General features: G+C 42.1%; 2 protein-coding genes and 1 long non-coding RNA gene across 5 annotated transcripts; 1 reads left to right on the top strand and 2 right to left on the bottom strand.

The window, feature by feature from the left end:
• Positions 1 to 323: 323 nt before the first annotated feature.
• LOC138690589 (uncharacterized) lies at positions 324 to 2575 on the bottom strand. Its single transcript, XR_011329380.1, has 2 exons — positions 2143 to 2575; positions 324 to 1877 (listed from the first exon to the last, which is right to left on the bottom strand). It is a non-coding gene; the product is annotated as an uncharacterized lncRNA (long non-coding RNA).
• Positions 2576 to 3269: 694 nt separating this feature from the next.
• GNPTG (N-acetylglucosamine-1-phosphate transferase subunit gamma) lies at positions 3270 to 13546 on the bottom strand. 3 transcript variants are annotated; one of them, XM_069810621.1, is made up of 11 exons: positions 13432 to 13512; positions 13289 to 13343; positions 12936 to 13003; positions 10742 to 10796; positions 10538 to 10621; positions 9388 to 9481; positions 7708 to 7822; positions 7041 to 7123; positions 6642 to 6770; positions 5150 to 5231; positions 3270 to 4032 (listed from the first exon to the last, which is right to left on the bottom strand). In XM_069810621.1, exons 1-11 carry the CDS (start codon positions 13475 to 13477, stop codon positions 3908 to 3910), a joined length of 936 nt encoding a protein of 311 aa, XP_069666722.1. In that variant the 5' UTR covers positions 13478 to 13512; the 3' UTR covers positions 3270 to 3907. The 3 variants fall into 3 exon arrangements, with proteins under 3 accessions (XP_069666722.1, XP_069666721.1, XP_069666720.1); XM_069810620.1 differs by lacking the exon at positions 5150 to 5231 and having other exon boundaries at positions 13432 to 13546; XM_069810619.1 differs by lacking the exon at positions 10538 to 10621 and having other exon boundaries at positions 13432 to 13546.
• Positions 13521 to 17861, top strand: TSR3 (TSR3 ribosome maturation factor). Its single transcript, XM_069810622.1, has 6 exons — positions 13521 to 13641; positions 13877 to 14081; positions 14938 to 15131; positions 15920 to 16093; positions 17532 to 17595; positions 17672 to 17861. Exons 1-6 carry the CDS (start codon positions 13545 to 13547, stop codon positions 17817 to 17819), a joined length of 882 nt encoding a protein of 293 aa, XP_069666723.1. The 5' UTR covers positions 13521 to 13544; the 3' UTR covers positions 17820 to 17861.
• The last annotated feature ends 716 nt before the right edge of the window (positions 17862 to 18577 follow it).

Genomic DNA, 18577 nt, shown 5'->3' with positions numbered 1-18577 from the left:
AGCCGCGGCCGCGGGCGGCGCGCGCGAGCAGCCAGCGCGGGCCGAGCCGCCGCGCGCTGCCCGAGCAAGGCCCCGCCGGCTGCCGGGGCTCCAGCGCAGCCTTGGCCGAACGTCAGTCCTCGAGTACGGTGCCCCCGCGAGAGGCGTCCGACGCCAGCGCCCTCCCACGCCTCGGAGAAGGCGGGCTGCCGAAAGAGCGCGCAGAGCTTCTTCAGCGCGCTTCAGCCGATGGCCTCGTGCTGTGTGCTTTTAACAGCAAAATGCTGCAGACAAGTAGCTCGCAAGTTTTCCAACACCTTAGAAGCCAGAGACCACGAGAAGAGTTTTGCAGGTAGAGGTTCTTTATTAAACACCTATCACATCACTCGAAAAGAAGGCACATGCAAAGGGGCAGCTTTTTATTTCCTTAAACAAAGCAGTACATTGCTGGCATCACTGTTTTAATAGAACACGGAGAAAGCAAGCTAGTCAGAGAAACAAGCATTATTGACCTTAAGTCAATATAAATAAAATCCAGGATCACTCTTTTATCCACCAGGATGCCCCCATGCACGTATCTCACTTGCAACATTCTGTGGTAGCGAAAATTGAATCCCAAGACAAATTAAACCTTGGGACAGTACCAGGCCAACTGTACTCACTTACTAGGCATCATCATCAGGTACTCTACAGCAAAATCAAAAGCCACAGTGGTGCATGTTGTTCAGAGACTAACCAGCAATGTCAGACAAACATGGTGCTAATGCAGTTCTCTCTGTAGCTCCAACCTGTCTTACCAGCTGCTGCCATGTTTGTTTTTTTGGTTTGTTTGGGGTTTTTTGTTTTGGTTTGGTTTTTAATTAGAAATTTTAATAGCACAAAAACAGTTTTGCATTTTTTATATCTGAAAGCTTAAAAAAAAAAAGCCTCTAACTTTTAAGGGAACTAAGCTGTATGACACCAAGTTGGGAGGCAGGGTCGATCTGCTTGAGGGTAGGGAGGCTCTACAGAGAGATCTGGACAAGCTGGATCGATGGGCCGAGGCCAACTGCATGATGTTCAACAAGGCCAAGTGCCAGGTCCTGCACTTCAGTCGTGGTGACGCCATGCAGCGCTACAGGCTTGGGGAAGAGTGGCTGGAAAGCTGCCCTGCAGAGAAAGACCTGGGTGTGCTGGTTGACAGCCGGCTGAATATGAGCCAGCAGTGTGCCCAGGTGGCCAGGAAGGCCAACGGCATCCTAGCCTGTATCAGAAATAGCGTGGCTGGCAGGAGCAGGGAGGTGATTGTTCCCCTGTATTCGGCACTGGTGAGGCTGCACCTCGAGTACTGTGTTCAGTTTTGGGCCCCTCACTGCAGGAAAGACATTGAGGTGTCCAGAGAAGAGCAACCAAGTTGGTGAGGGACCTGGAGAACAAGTCTTATGAGGAGCGGCTGAGGGAGCTGGGGCTGTTTAGTCTGGAGAAAAGGAGGCTGAGGGGAGACCTTATCACTCTCTACAACTACCTGAAGGGGGGTTGTAGTGAGGTGGGTGCTGGTCTCTTCTGTCAGGTGGCTGGGGATAGAACGAGAGAAAATGGCCTCAAGCTGCAGCAATGGAGATTTAGGTTAGATATTAGGAAAAATTTCTTTACTGAGAGGGTTGTCAGACATTGGAACAGGCTGCCCAGGGAAGTGGTTGAATCACCATCCCTGGAGGTAATCAAAAAGTGCATAGACAGGGTACTCCATAACATGGTTTAGTAACATGGTTTAGTGGGCATGGATGATGGTTGGACTCGATGATCTTGAAGGTCTTTTCCAACCTAAATGATTCTATGATTCTATTCTGTATTAGTAGCTGAGATTCTTCCTCTCCAAGAAAAGTCTCCCAAGTGTGCACGTTTCAGTATCTATGAATCTGTAGGAAAAAATAGACTACATTGTTCAATGAAACTAGGGGGTTCCTCCCCAGTATAATGCAAGCCAATCACTTAGATTCCCTGCAAAAACCTCTTACTAGTAATGATCACCTAAATCAGGCACGTGTAAAAAGTTCTAGTCCAGAAAGCAAGCACCGACTATGCATTAAGGGTTGAAGAAGGTAATTTCTACGTTACTTAGTAGAATTAAAAAAAAAAAAAAATCAGAACACAATCACATATATTAATGAATCATACACTTACAGTTGCCTTCGATGCAAGTTGAACATATTCTGTGACTAGCAAAATGTCAAATGAAGGTCACCTTCAGCAGCAATTTTACAGACTTACAGCTTTGATACTTTAATACACTGTGCATCTAAGAAAAATGATCCATGGAAAAGGGATGGGTTGCATAAAACATTATCTTCAAATGCAAGTAGATTTGCAATACATCCTGTTCATCCCTACTGTGCACTGCTGGAAGAAACCACTCCTTGCCGTACCAGCATAAATTACTAAACTAAGACCAGCGCAGAAAGCACCACGATACATGAAGGAATCAAGCTTGCAAGATAAGGCTGCCGAGAGTGCTGGAAAAACACGTTTTCCCATTAAAGTGGCAGTACAGCTTTTAACCAGGTGAATGCCAGCAAGCTTTCGGCAGCTCCTTCACTGCAGCCGCACTCCCGTCCTCATTCGTCTTTCCGCGGTTGCAGGGGAGCGTTGCTTTTTTGGGCCACATCTGAAGAGTCCGCGATCCGACCGGAGAAAACCGCCTCCAGTCGCTCATCTATCTCCGTTTTCTCCCTGAAGACGCACCAGAGCAACAGCCCAGTGCACAGCAGACTGAGAGGCAGCACCTTCGCCCACGGCCTCTCGTGGTCGCTCCCCATGGAACGGCTGACGCTCCACACCCGCGGACTGGCCTTGCTGGCGGAGAAGGGGATGGCCCCCGCGCCCTCCGGATCCGGGCCCGCCGGGCCTCGCTGCCGCGCCAGCCACCTCCGGGGGCCAGGCAGGGGCAGGGAGCGCCGTGCCCTGCAAAGACACAGGCATCAGAGGCGCGAGGCGCGCAGCCCGCGGCCCCGACCCCGCGCCCGCCACCTCACCGCCAGCGGCCCAGCACTCCGCTCATCCCGCCGCGCCGCCCTGCCCGCTCCTCCCCGCGCCGCCCGGAAGCGGAAGCGCGCCGGCGGCCGCGGGGCCCCGCAGGCTCTCGGACGACGGGCCCGGGCCGAGCCGGCGCCGGTTGCCGCCGAGGAGCTAGGCGGCAGAAGCGGTGGAGCGCGGCGCGGGCCGCGCGCTGGCCACCCGGCGAGCTCACCAACCGGACCAGAGGAGGCAGCGTACCCGGCCTCCACCGACTCCCACAGTAACGGCTCCACCACTTGCGTTGGAAAAGTCCGCTTTATTCCATGCTACGTACAGAGAACGGCCACGTGCTCCCTCAACGGAGCTGTTCTTTTAGAACAGTGTTGGTGCTTTCACAGCACCTTTCCGTCAGAGCCTGAAGAGCTTTCGTTTTACCCACCCACTCTCCCAGGATGACATCAACCTCTCAGCGCGGGTGGAGTGGGGCGTTATGCACTGCTACAGCAGAAAACATTTATTTTTCTGCTAAAGCCTGCACAGAAAACCTTTTGGCACACAGATGAAGCAACGTGTTCTTAACAGTGTACTTGCTGCCTTTCATGCATGCAACATCTTACAGCACTGGTCTTGAACTATTTTGTATATACACCACCTGTTGCCGTGCTTGATCAAAGAAAATAACAGCTGGGACTGGAGATGCACAGTCTGTAAACCTATGCCCAATATCGGCCTTAGCAAAGAAGTTTTACAAATGATCTCGGAGACTAGCCAACTGTTCTCCGCAATGGCGAGCCTGCACTCCATTATGTTCTGCTTTACGGCAGAAATTCAGAAAGTCAAGAATCCTCGCAGAAGGTCAGTCATCTCGGTGCCACGATACACGTTCAACTTCTTGACATTCCATATGAACTTGCTGTTTACCAGCCAAATTTCTTCATACAGTGTCATTCCAAATTCCTGTGTCGCCATGCAGGTGCTCATCATCCTTTGACCCGTTAAAAACAGTTGTCACTGCAGTTGCCAGTTTGTGACTTACATGTTCAACACTGGTATTTTCAGCTGTAATATTTAGTTTAAGACATCAGTTATTTCCGCTTTTAAACACCAAAACATTTCTGTCACAGAATTTACTCAATAGTTTTGAAATAATAAGTCACGTAGAGTAAGCTGTGAATTCTGCTTTTGATTGTACAGTTCTAATCTGCAGTAATTGTATGAACTAACAAACTGTCAGAAATACTGTGCAAGTTACATAGTTAATAGTTTAAACATGCAGATAAAATGTTCTATGAAAATTCCAGTACGATGAGTTTTCCCTAGAAAAGGGTCACCAATTAAAAAAACAAAACAAAAAACCCCAAAAAAACAGAGAAGAAAGTTTCTCAAAACAAAAAGAAGAAAAAATTAAGTATGTCACTAATTTTAAGCTAATTTAATTAGCTCAAAGGTTCATTGTTTTCTTCAGGTGCCAATTCTGAACATAAAAAGTGTAAATATATATTCAGGGAGATTAAATCCTCCTTAGACAAATAGTTCATGTAATAATGGGCACGATGGACTGGAAGGCATGGTGGGGAACGACAGAAAAAAACCCACAAAAAAACCCCTAAACCCCACCACCAAAAAACCAACTTGTCTGGAATTAATCCAGATCAGCCTTGCTTCTTCATAGCCAGCACCAAACAGTCTTTCCTTCTAAAAAGTGCATGTGATATGGTACTTAGAAATCAAAGAGAGGAAAAAAAGCTGACTAAGAAAGGATAAAACCAATTCAAACAGGTACAGAGAACATTTCAAGTGTTCTTGAAGAAGTCAGGCCTTGTGGTTGACTATGCAGAAAATGGAGTTACTTAAAAGATGCTTACGTGCTATGAATGCTCTAACACCGATTTCCTTTTTCTTTGGCACCTTAAGTACCAGAGACAAACTTCAAATACAACAGCAGTCAAAATTTTTCTATAAAGCTAAAATTTCAAGTCATCAACACATTTGGGGGGGGCAAAATAAGTCCTCTTGCACAGGAATCAAGACCTAAGTACTTATTAAAAACTTTGTCTACTGAATTTTACCTCCATATATGTCAGATTATTTAATCCTTGCTGTAACCAAAAACAACATTTGGGTATTCACATTCTGAATAGACAATAATGAAAACAAATGATACCAAAAAACTCACCAGAATTTCCTTTGTATGCAATACCGTGCTGACTTAATAAATCTTTAAGTTTTTTTATTTCTTTAGAAAGTTGCTTGTATTCCTAAGAAAGGAAATACATTTTAAATGGCTCTCCCACTCTCCAAATGCATACATAAAATGGGAATTTATAAAAAATAATAAGTCTGTGCACAGCTGTTAGAGCTTTTCACTTAGAAGATCTTAAAAGATAAACTGCTTATTCCAAGAACAAGGCACAAATTTTATAAAAAGATACATTCCTATGTTGCCAAAACAGGAGCCAGCTTTTTCCAAGCCCAAGAGTGAAAATTAGGAGTGCTTTCTGTAACTATTTCAGATCTATCCTCTAACTAGCATTTTATCATAGCATAAAATTGCATTCATAAAGTTTGCCACAGGACCAGGCTTATTTTATTTTATATTACAATGCTACAGTCTGGAAGTTTGTCACCTCCTCAACTCTTGACCTTCACATTCTTGCTTTCAGCAGTTTCTGTTAACTTACAGAGCCAGGGATTGCTTAGTACTTTTGAGGCTCAAACCACGTATCTGGAATCTCGAAGAAGCCCTAATTTTTTTATTGTGTTTTGTTTTTTACATCAATCAAGAAAGAGCAAAAGATTAACTATTTAAGATTCCGTGGTTACCAAAACAGCCAACTTTATGTCAATTGAGCTATGATGAAGCAGAAAAAGAAGTACAAATTATTAAATATTGTATTGTTAACTATTGGGAAAAAAAAAATAGGTGAATATTCCAGCTCCTAGCAGTACCACATCAAAATGGTGATCCTTATATAAGCATATTCAGCTAAACCCCAGTTTATTTGGTTATATTCAGGAATTACTACGTGGTGTTTTGTCTTTTCTACATTTTCAAACAAAATTACAACAGCAGCTTCTTCTCTGCATTATAATGAATTAATTCCCTTCCATGCTCTTTTTTTGATGTTCAGCTTGCACTCCTTGAGGTTGTCTACCTCTATTTTCCCCATTTCAATTCTGTTGCAGAAGGACTGTTCACACACATGAAAGTTATTCAGAAATGGACACAGCATAGCTCATTCTGCCCTTTGCTTGTGCAACAGCCAATGCATTCTGACACGAGTCTGGGTAATTATCCATGTCAACATTCCCAAGGCTGGTTGCACATTTATTTTCACTAGCAAGTCCTTCCTATTTCCAGACTGATACTCCCCAGAAAGAGTACTTATAAGGTGTTCATAACGCAAGTGCCTACTCTAAGTCCTATACACACGCCCGTCTTCTTATTGGGCATTCAGTTGTGCTGCTTTGTTTTTGACTTAAGGGCTAGAATAAAGATATCAAACCGCTCTGTATGCAGACTGCTACATCTTGAAACCAGATGAGATAATCCCATGAACAGATTTCAGCTGAATCCAAAGAGTGTTTACATAATGCTGTCACACTTATACTGTCATAAAGTGAAAACCGGCAATATAATTCCACACTGTAAATATTACACTCTATACCTTACTGCACTTCTCCACTGTTTCAAATTCCACACTTATTTTCTTATTCTGTTTCTCAACTTCCTCTTCTTCTGTTGCTTTTAGAAGTCCTGCTTCCTCAAAAATCTCTTTCAGTATTTTTTTGTATCCCTGAAAAAGAAAGTTTCTAAAAGACAATAGATCAATCCACCCGACTCTCATCTCTGCTTGTAATTTGCACTGGCCATTCCAATTCCTCAAGCTTCACTGTAGCAAACATTACAATTATCAGTTGATATAGCAGTTACAGAGCACAAAAATTACTATTTGCCAACTGCAGAATAAATGCATCCGTTCGAAAAGGAGAAACTGCAGAAGCCAGGTTTGGCTATTTGACAATAATTGTTCTTTACCAAATAGGGTTGGAAGAAGTTAACAAACCTGGTCAGTTATTAGTTCATCATACAGAAGCTGCTCTGCTTCATCCCACTTCCTTTGTAGTGCTTCAGTCAGAGTTGGATAAACTGGAAAATGGAAGTCAAACCACGTAAAAACCAACAGCATTATCCTGCATTAGTTAAATGCTCCTCTAGTAGCATGCAAGTGTATTTGTTTTAAGAAGTCAAGGTTTCTATACAGTACAGAGTCTCTACTGCTTTCAAGAGTTGGTGTTAAACTTAAAATCCACTTCACACATTGAAAGTTGCCGGAGAATGCCACCAACCAAAAATTTTTCTCTTATTTCCAGCTAGAAGGCCTCATATTTCTTTGTTGAATGTAATTCTCACTGACCTCTCCCTTTTTGTAATGTAATTAAATGTGCAAATACTGCAGGGCTGATTCCTACGACCAGTCCAAGAAAAAAAGACAAAGAGAAAAAAAAAAACCAAAAAAACCCCCACTCACTGAGTCTACACTAGCAATGACAATTTATTTGAGAAATACCTATGTGTTATAATGACTGGGATTTAAAATACACTTCATATTATATGTTACATTTAATACTCATTTATATCAAGTTACAAACTCAAAGAACCTAAAAATTTACACTCTGAGGTTGGTGTAACATGCCAGCTGCTCCACACACAAATGATTTTCTAAATCTTACCTAAAAGAGAGTGGGGATGGCATACGAGAGGAGTCTCAAATGTCAGAGAGTAAACACAAGTACTCGGCTCAGACACATATGCCAATTTATTGCTCTTTCCACAAACAAGATGAACCTAAACACCAGTAAAAACAAAGATGCGTGAATCACCTCCACATAAAACAGGACAGGACCAGCATTGATGATCCATTTGCTGTCTTCCAATGCTAGCAGATGCATTTCTGTACATACTGTCATGTCAAAGCTTCCAGTGCTGTCACCCACAGAAAAAGAATCATAGCTAGCACATCTTCAAATTATTTTATCAAACGTGAAAATTGCTTGCTCTAATGGGAAATGGTCCCCCCACCTATCACTGTTCCTTGGACTCCCAAGCACTGTATTTCCAGCAAGAATTAGAGTAAAAGGGAGGGTGAATAGGACACCCTTTAGAACCTCACCTGACATAAGCATAATTCACTTGACAAATTTTAGTTCTGTCCAATGTGCTAAATAAAGAGAACAATACACATCTAGCCTGTAGAAATTTGTTTCCATCTTTAAACTTGCAGCACCAGTATTTTCTGTCTGTTCAAAACTAAATGCCAGTGAAAGATCTGAATCACAGTATCAAAGGTGATACAAGAATAGTAATTCTTTCCGCAGCCCCTATGGGAGATAAAGATGTTAACAAGGCACCTCCATCACAGTATAGAGTATTTTCACCTTGGCCAAGACATTTTGTCACTTATCCCATCTTCATATGAATTATTATTCCAACTATATATCCCTCTCTCAAGTACTGTATTGTCACCCATCATCGTAATAGCTAAGCATCTTTTACATGAAAAGCAGCCTGTTGTGAACTATACAGTATCTTTAACTCTTCTTCACAACATCTACCTATGTTACCAGGGAATGTGAGATTTAATTCATTGTATCTGTAAAACTGTGTAACATAATGAAACAGGAGGTGGAAAAAGAAAAACATTAATGAATGAAAGGATACACAATGTATGCAAATCATGTGCCACACATTGTCACAATCTGTGACACAAGTCTCAGACACCCTTCCTTACCCTTGGCACAGAGACTACTTGAATGTGAAAAAGAACATTTTAACCACTCCACAAAATAAGAATTTTTACTTTTTCTTTAAAATGTACTCACAGAAGAATCTGTTTATCTTGAGTTGGTTCCTCTGCCACTCCCATATATTTGATTCCTTCCTCAATTCTCCTTGCATGCCCTCTGCTCTTGTTTTAACACCTTACTTAGCTTCTCAGCATGCTGTTAACGCCTAATTCTTTTCCCTCCTTTTTCCTGGATGTTCTTAGCACACTATGCTGGCATCCCGCATTCAACAAATAGCTAATTTTCTTTATTTTTCCTGACACAAATTACAAAGCACTGTATGTTTCTACAGTAGTGATAATACCAGAATATTCCACTCTATCAAGGAAAAAAAAGAGTTAAAAGTAACCAATGAGAATACATAAGTAAACTTATTCAAAAATTTATCCTGATTTTAGCTTCCCTCCTCCATCCATTCACCTAGCTCCTACAGGAATTCATCTTCATGTTTTATATCACATCTTAAATTATGACTTCTTCAAGGTAGGAATGTTTCAGTCTGTAGAGTGTCATGAGTGTGTGTAGAGAGTCACGCTGTCTGAATTAGCATAGTCTAGGTTATTATACCTTTGTCTGTCTGCTCTTAGTTTCACATGAGTCTCCTTCCCTCATCCACATTCCAACAAATGTGTTGTTGTCAATTTCCCATTCATCCCAGATTCTGAAAGAAAACAAACCCAAAACAGGACATCATTTTATTTTAAGTTACTGGAAAGAAAAAGGTGAACACTCAGGAGGAAAAACAGGAATACCCTTATACCATGTTCAATTTAACTGTACATACTTCATTTTTGTTGTCTTAGTATTTCCAGCCAAGACCTTATAAACAGTGTAGTTTGTTATCTAGGCTGCTACACAGGGCACATCAACATTACTTTGAGAGCACAGTTTTGGATCAGCTTTCAGTTCGCAAACCATTTGCACGTACAAATCCATGTTTACATCCAATAAAATATAGCTTATAGATCATCCCACAACAAATTCCGTGAAGCTATGTACCCTGTGCAACTTGGATTGTTTGCAGGATTTTCAGTGCTGATGAGAGCACCTACAAAACCCAGTTGCTACTTCTGCTAGTCTTAAAGCCAATGATACTCTGAGCATCTCAATGTACCCTTTTCCTCTCATGTTGGCTCACTAATTATTGTGCACACAGGAAAAAAAAGAGACATCTATATACAAAATATTTAGAAAGGCAGTAATTTTAAAGCAGTGCTCTGGTTTATAATTAAGTTTATTTTAGGTCTTATGATTTGGATACTCTGGGGTCTTTGAATACTTTGGGATACTTTTTCGGGTCTACATTGAGTCTTTTATTACCTTTTGTTAAATATGTTTAACACAACGACTAGGCATAAAGCACTCATTTCATTTTGTAAGGTCACATTCAACTCAAAGTGAAAATAGTTAACAGACATGAAATCTTTGTTAATATAAGCTGTAGTTATACATTATTGAATTTCTCACATGAACATATCACACCTGCAGTTGGCACTGGTTATTAATCAGCCTCCAGCTAAAACAGGAAGTTAGTATTTATCAACAAAAAAATCTGAGTTTTTCAAGATGGGGTATTTTTATGCATAACGCCTTGGGAACTACAGTGACCGAACCTGACCAATAAAAGAATCTTAATTTTAAACCTGCCTCCTTTTTGACAATCTATAAAACAATCTACTAACAACACAGGTAAAACTTAAAGGTCTAAAAGCCTCACCCTAAAATCCCACTATAGGCATTCCATCGAAAAGTCTGCTCATGCTGAGTGACATTATGGAAAGGACAAAACTCATACTTGTACCTTAAAAGAAAAAAAGAAAAAAAAAAAAGAAAAGAAAAGAAGAAATGTTTTAGACTGAAATAAAAAACTAGTTTGTTCCCAATAAATATATAGAATCAAATATCCAAATCCATTACTCACGTGGATTCCACAAAACTGAAACACTTGCCAGCAAGCCTAAAGAGATGTGCAGGGCCTAAAAACACCACAAAATGACATCAAGGAAGAATAACATTTTGGTTAAATTTAAGCAAGTTACTGTGGTGACAAAATTGCAAGGCGTATGTGACAAATTTAGTTTTCTGCTGTACATAAGGAAATTTCTATCTTCCATATAGATTACTGTAAGTTCCCACTAGTGCTATATTGGTTTGCATCATGATCTTTAACATTTTTCATATTCAACACTCAGTGAAACAGATCAGCCTCTTTCTATGACAGAAATAAGAAAACTGTATACAAACAAATATTCAGAGGCCAGATCCATAAAAGGAATCATCAGTACAGATCTTGCCAAAATCTGACAATGAAATGACTAGAAGTCTTGCTTGGCAGCTGTCTGTCCCCAAAGTCATCCAAACTCCTCAAGTTTATACTAGTAAAGCCCATTTGCTCAGAATGTTGACAGTGCTGCATATTTAAGTTTCACTGAGATTCTCGAACTAGATATTCCTTTTCGTAGTTTGCCTTCATGGTCTGATCCAGGTAGTATTCAGCAAGATAAACCTTCTACTGTCAGACAGGTCAGCAGTTACAATTCTACTCTTGTAGAATTGACCATTCCAGCCTTGCTGTCAAAGGAATCCAAGACAAGTAACTTGTAATTCAAAAAAGGGCCCAGAGTTCTGAACTAGGTGCTACAGGGCTATTTCAGTGTCCCTTGTTTAAGGTAATTTTGCATGGGATGATTAAATATTTGTGAGGAAAGGAGAAGAAAAGAGATTACAAAGCAAGTAAAATAAAACCCCATCCTGGATTCTAATTCCTCACTGCCAGGATTGCCTATGTACTTTTTCCAAAGATGTAGACAAGCAATCCTAGAAACAAAGATCAGACCACCAGAATCATGCCCTCCGGAATTCCCTAACCACTGGGATACAGGCAGGTTCTCTTTCCCATTTGATTTTTCTGACTGTATGATTTTGCACTTCATTCTACAGATTATCATAGGCTTGGCCAAAGGGTTTGCCCCTCTACTACATGCAACCTGTGCTTTAGTGATTAGGATGCTCTCCCCACAGAGGAAAAAAAAGCAAATTCGAATGTCCCTGAGGAATGCATTAAACTCATGCCTCCATTTCCTGGGCAGATGCTCTGAAAGAGAAATTATAGTAAATATTACCCCAGCTGTCTTGTAAAAGAAAAGAACAAGTAAGGTTTCCATGCTAAAGAAATAATTGTGAAGACAGGGTTCCATGCCTTAAGATTCCAATTCCATAGACGTTCCCAATTTTTGGCCACACGTAAGTTCCCACATCCAGGAAAGAAGGATTTCTATCATACTGTCCTTTTCACTTTTTTCCTGCTATTTTTGGCATCTTTCCATTCAGCATTCTATTACTAATCGTATTTCTATTTCACTTTTCACATGCAGTACCTGCAGAATTTATACATTTGATTTGGATTTATAAAACATGACAGAAGACATTAAGCATCATCACTTTCAGTGTCACCATACCAAGATGCCTTTATTGAACCTGAACAAGGTTTAAGCCCGTGCCTAAGGTTAGCAGAGAGACAAGAGTTATTTCCTTTTGCTTACTCCTTGCATTCAGGGTTTATTTTATCTACTGTCCTCCACATATTGTCTAGAATTTTTAGATTCCTGTTTACTTTGCTAAAGAAGTGGTGGATTTACATTGCAGCACCCAGCCTTCGTCTGTGAAACTGAACCTCTGTGACTTGTTCTAAGACTACTTTTAGGACTTTTTTAAAAATAATTTTTGAGTATTAAGTACCATCAGATGATGGGATGGCTTTTATATGACAATCTCAAGGATGCTAGGGATTGTTTCAAGAAGAAAGTAAGTTTTTAGTAAGGATCAGAAGGATCTGTGACTGCCTCAATAAACACAGAATAAAACATAAGGATAGCACTGTGACACCACCAGTCCAAACAGCACTGGGACATGGAACACGGAACACAGAAGAGCTTAATCCAGGTTTTAATCTGTCAGAAGCACAATAAAATATATTTGCCCATCCTTATTTCCCCCGATGCTCGTAAAACGACAAGTAAAATCAGTCTTTGTCTGCATAAAGTCAGGTTAGACTATTTTGCAAGTGACTGTCACTAAATGATGAAAACTACAAAAAAGGTAACGCTTGCGTATACCTGATACTGCAGAGGGGGACATCTTTGGCTGCAGCCTGTTTGGCTGAGGCAAGAACGGGTTATTCAACCTTTCAAAAGAAGGAGAGTGAAGCATTTAAGACCGAGTTACGCATCTGGCTCCGGCTGTATCCTCCCCTACCCGAGCGTCCCAACACCTACAGCCGCGCAGGACGCGCAGAGAGCAGCGACCCTGCCCGCGGGCCCACCAGCGGAGGCGGCAAAGGCGCCCGGGCCCGGCCGGGCCCGCCCTTCCCCGGAGGACGGAACGGTCTGGAGCGGGCACAGCGGCAGAGGAACCCGAGCCCGCCGAGGCCGGGTGGGTCGCGGGACGCGGCGAGCGGGCGGCCACGTACCCGAACGTGTTCGGCTCCTCCACAATCTTCATCTTCCCCGCCGAGGCGAAGAGACCTGCCGAGCAGAGAGCAGTTGGCTGCGGCGGGCGGGCGGACCGACCCACCGCCGCACCCGCTCGCCCCCCGCCTGCCCCCGCGCTCACCCAGCGCCGCGCCCAGCGCCGCCAGCAGCAGCCGGGCGGCCGCCATCGCCTCTTCCGCTGGAAACGGAAGGGCGCGGGGCCACGGGGCGGCCGCTCCGCCTAGGCGCGGCACCATGGAGCGCGGCCGGCGCGCTGCCCCGCGGAGGGGCGGCCGGCGCGGGGCTCGCAGCTTCGACACCTTCGCGGCGGAGGCGGAGACCGCGCTGAGAGGTGCGGGAGTGTGTCGCGGCCGCTGGGCCGCGCCGAGCGGGACCGCGGGTCCTGCCCTGGGCCCTGCCGGGCCGCGGGTCCTGCCCTGGGCCCTGCCGAGGCGGGCCGGGCCGGGCCCTGCCGGGCCGCGGGTCCTGCCCTGGGTCCTGCCGGGCCGCGGGTCCTGCCCTGGGTCCTGCCAAGGCGGGCCGGGCCGGGCGGCCGCCGGGCAGTAATGCGCGCCTGCTGTTTTCAGCTTGCCTGGAGGGCGAGGGGGCCGCCCCGGGGGCGAAATTCCCGTGCCCTCTTGCCATGTGGGAGCTCGGACACTGCGATCCCAAGAAATGCACCGGGAGGAAACTGGCCCGAAAAGGGTTGCTCCGAACCCTGCGCCTCCGCCAGAGATTCCCGGGCCTCGTCCTCAGTCCTCTGGCTACCGAGTACGTCTCTCCAGCTGACAGGCAAGTCCCCGGTGAGGCCCGTGCACAGGTGATCTCCCTGCCTGTTGGCAAAGCCCGTGGAGGTGCAGGCTGTGGGGAAGCGCACTTGGTTCAAATGCTGTAATGATGGTATATTAGGGTGAACATTTTAACCACTGATCCATGGCCACAACTGTGCTGCGGAATAAATTTGACCTTCCTGTTACACTACATTGATGCATGAACATGAGAAATGGAGCCGTTTTATTAAATCATGTTAATATTTTTACACAGCTGCTATCAGGTGAAAACAGCATCTATAGATCCCAATGAGAAATCAAAGTATGTGGTTTGTAGGTTAATTTGTTCAGAATCATGGGCCTACAGCTACTGCATCTTTTAGGATTCCATATTCAAGTTCTTTGGCTAGGCAACACAATGCATTAACTACAAAATGTACTTGGGGGAAACACTAAGAATTTTCTTCAGATGGGCCTGCAGAATTTTTATAAAGATGTATTTACTCAGAGAAAAGATTAGTCTTTAAGAAGCTGGTGGAGAACCTAAATCTGAACTTTGGTGTACTTTTAAGAATGCGAATGTTACTATTAACCAGACTCTTCTGTCACATTTTTTAAACCTAGAATTTTTCACTTTCAGTTTGAAATGTACGGATAAACCTTCTTTGCCACATGCGTGTTCAGACAAAAAGCATGTTATTATTCTTTCTCATTGCATCTGTATTTTAGATCATTGTAAAATGCATGCTTTTTGATTGACAAAAGGGGGGGGTTGTATGCAAATTTGTTGCCAGTATAAAGCGGCAATTGTAGTTCCCACTAACTTATCAATACAATGATAACAGTTTTTCAAATACAGTGATGTTTCTTTTTTTTAGGCATGTCATTGCTCAGAGTGGAATGGCAGTCATAGATTGCTCATGGGCCAAATTAGAAGAAACTCCCTTTAAGAGAATGAGAGGAGGTCATCTACGGCTGCTGCCTTACTTGGTGGCTGCAAATCCTGTAAACTATGGTCGGCCATGCAAGCTGTCCTGCGTGGAAGCTTTTGCTGCAGCTTTTTGCATTGTCGGTAGGCTGTAATATGTCTGATGTGAAATATGTTACCACCAATTCTTACATCCTTAATAAATCAGAAGAGATGATCTGCGATAGACTAAACTGTAATGCGGTCCCACTGGTCATCACTTTGTTGAGTTTGGAATCAGATTGCCTAGCTTTCTTCGAAGTGCTTGTATCTGGTAGCATCGAGGTATCTCTGGGGCGTTCATGTCAGTTACTATACAGGACACATAAACTGATGATCCTGGTTTTGTCAGGATGGCACTTAATGTTAGAAAAACTGTTAAAAAAAAAAAAAAAGCCAGAAAAGACAGAGCATGAATCCTTAAGCAACTTTGTCTTAATGAGAGATAACAGCTGTCTGTTAATAGGGTGGATTCTAGTTAAGAACAAAAGAAATTGCTCCCTCTTGTGATGTTTTGCAAACTCATCACAGAATTTTCTTGACAATTGAAGAGACATGCTCTACTATACTGCAGACAAATCTTATCTTCTGAAAATACCATATGTACAATTGCTGTCTTGCTGAAGGACTGTGGGAGCTAGACTTTGAATCATTCATTACCTGTACAAAATATTTTTATATAACACTCACTAAAAGACTATGAATTTTTCTTGGATTCAGTTAAGTATTTCAAGTTAAACTGAAATTTGAAAATATTTTTAATCTTTTTAAAAGTCTGAGTCCCCGAACACTGAAAAATGCTGGCAAACATCTATCATAGTGATACATAGGTATGTACTGTGAGTGAAATCTTACAATGAAAAAGAAAACTGATCATTTATCTTCTGTTTTAGGATTCCCAGACCTAGCCACCATTCTTCTAAGGAAATTTAAATGGGGTAAGGCATTTATTGACTTGAACAAAAATCTCTTGGAAAAGTATGCAGCCTGTCATTGCCAGGAAGAAGTGCTGAGAGTTGAAAAGGACTTTTTAGCTAGTGTCCAAGAAACAAAAGATGAAGAAATAGGTAAGAAAAACCACAGACACACCACACACACCCTCTTCCTAACTAAATTCCTTACAATCTTTTCCTTTAATCTCATGAAAATATTGGCAAGGTAGAAGAGCTTTGTTGAGATGTGTTGTTCTGTCTCTATACTGTGTATTCTTCTAAGCAAGTTTGCCTATTTTTTTAACTCAAAAAGATGAAAACGACTAAAGTAATTTAATGCATATATTAATGTATTCACAGCTGAACTGTGGAGCAGCTACCCTGATTAAATTAAGGATATTGGAGAACTAAGGAGTAAAAAGAAAATATGATGCTTCCTCATTTTATCCACAGATGTTAAAAGCAGAGTATGAGTAAAAAGGCTAGTAATTCAGGAGGACTGTAAGAGAAATATAGGCATACAGTCTGACAGCAAGGTAGTTGCACATAAACCTAAGAAAGACCTTTAATGGATACATTTATATAGTCCCTAATCAGGACATTTAAAATCAGACCTATAAAGATAATGAAAATAGCTTATAATACGTACAGTAGTTTATTCCCAGATTCTTCCAGTAACTTATTGGTATCCCAGTATTTCAGGCTATATTCACAGGTGAGTGCTTGGTCTCATTCAAGACAGCATAAAAAAAAGCCACATCAAGTGATCGAGAACATATGAGGAGAGGTGCTCCTCATTAATGTTTTCTTTTCACAGTGGTTAAGTCCCATAAAAATAGGCCAGGGGTTCACACTGTAAGATGGTAGACAGCCTTTAGTTTCACTGAACTTTGATGTCTTTGCCGTGACATGCTAGGCTGAATGAAATCCTCCTCCTGTTTGCTGGAAGCCTAACTACTGTTACATTAAACTGAAGACAGTTCTTGAGGGGCAACGCTACTATGCCAAACAAAGCACGCTTCCCCCCACAATCGTATGTATTATTTTCTGGATGGACTGTAGTACCAAAGCTGTCATGCCTTGTTTGACTTTTCTGAGGTAACAGTTCTCCCCAGCTGTGTAAGTCAAAGTAAATCTAGCCCTACCCTTACTGAGCAAGAGCTAAGCCTGGACAGCTATACTTCACTTCTCAGTAGAGATGAACTAACTAGACAGCCCTTTTAGAACTAAATCATTCTGAGAACATCCATGTTTTCTTACCAAAAGCCTTAGAAACCTATGTGTACAGTCTGACTACCCCTAAAGAGCTACTGAACCCCTTGGGGGGGGGGGAGGGGCACAAAAAGCATGGAAAAGAGTGAAAAGACTAGAATGGGGGGCAGGACTTGGTAGTTGTTTCTCACCTCCCCTGGCTTCTGACCAAGTGACTACAGTAAACTTTACAGAAAGCTGAACCGGATTTCCTATGCCTTCCCCTCCATGCCAACAATCTTCTCTTAAAATGAAAATTAAGGCAGACCATTAAAATATGCCTTCTTCATCAATGGGTATGTTTTTTTCCTTCTTTTTCCAGATCCATTTGATGTTGAATCAGGAGAAGAATTTTCTAATCCCAACAGACCAATCAATTCCCCACGGTAATGAATTTAATTTAAATACTATTTTTCCTATTATAAGTTGTTTTGCATTTATAATCCTGAAAAATGTTTCCAGACAAGCACAAAGTAATGAAGAATCTGAGGAAGACAGCGTGAGCACTCCAGATGATGCCACTGAAAGCAGTGATGAGAGCAGTCCAGAAGATCATGGTACTGTAAAGTTGCTGCAACAACAGCCAATAAATCAACTATATGAAAAGTAAAAAAAAAAAAAAAAAAAAAAAAAATCAAAAAAACCCAAACCACAGTAAAACCCACAACAAACAAACAAAAAAAACCCCTACAATCCCGAAGAGTTGTAACATCCTGTATAAAGAAATTTTCTTGTGAACAGTTAACAGTGTGGCTTATTCACCTGTAATTTGATGCCTAGCAAATTCCTTCCTTTAGGTGAACCTCAGGCGATAGGTGGACTTATAGGTCTATTTGTTATGCACATAAAGGCTTTAGGTTATTTAATTTTTAGATAATTGTTTATGGCATGCTGATTATTATGTAAAGAGCCTGAAGCTTAGTTACAAGTTAAAACTGTATTCTAATCAATGTGTCTGGAAAGTGGTTTATAGGGATTATTTTTACCTAATAGTACATTAAGTAAACCCTTCTAACTTCTGGGCTATATTTCAACTGGAAAACATGACTAAGTTACCACCCTCTTCAGAGTGCCTACCACATAAAGAGCCTCTGACTTTCTGCAGGCCTGAGCCTGCCATATGTATTTCAACTACTTCATCTAGTTTAGGGTAAACTGAATACCTAAGCTTAAAAGGAAAAAAATGCTTCCTGGAACTGTTTTAACATCTCAGTATGTCTTTTCAGTAACTTTACTTTTTTTTTTTTTTTAAATTTACTCTGATCAATAGTCCTAAGCAACATACAATGTTTTGTTGTGACTTTATATTCACAACTGTACCACAAAGTTTCAGGTAACAGGTTCAGCAGTGCTATCTGCCTGCATTCT

Source organism: Haliaeetus albicilla, chromosome 22, assembly GCF_947461875.1.
Source record: "Haliaeetus albicilla chromosome 22, bHalAlb1.1, whole genome shotgun sequence".
Classification (NCBI taxonomy): domain Eukaryota; kingdom Metazoa; phylum Chordata; class Aves; order Accipitriformes; family Accipitridae; genus Haliaeetus; species Haliaeetus albicilla.
The sequence above is the reverse complement of the archived record's forward strand: the minus strand, read 5'-3'. Positions and strand labels throughout refer to the sequence as shown.

Bases quoted from the DNA above. Each gene is read 5' to 3' on its own strand.
- TSR3 (XM_069810622.1), top strand. From the start codon at position 13,545: ATGGAGCGCGGCCGGCGCGCTGCCCCGCGGAGGGGCGGCCGGCGCGGG. The intron at 13,642-13,876 runs GTGCGGGAGTGT...TGCTGTTTTCAG, and splicing joins GGCGGAGACCGCGCTGAGAG to CTTGCCTGGAGGGCGAGGGG. The intron at 15,132-15,919 runs GTAGGCTGTAAT...CTTCTGTTTTAG, and splicing joins TGCAGCTTTTTGCATTGTCG to GATTCCCAGACCTAGCCACC.
- GNPTG (XM_069810621.1), bottom strand. From the start codon at position 13,477: ATGGCGGCCGCCCGGCTGCTGCTGGCGGCGCTGGGCGCGGCGCTGG. The intron at 7,823-9,387 runs GTATAATAACCT...ACTGGTGTTTAG, and splicing joins CTAAGAGCAGACAGACAAAG to GTTCATCTTGTTTGTGGAAA. The intron at 7,124-7,707 runs GTAAGATTTAGA...TCCATTTTCCAG, and splicing joins CCATCCCCACTCTCTTTTAG to TTTATCCAACTCTGACTGAA.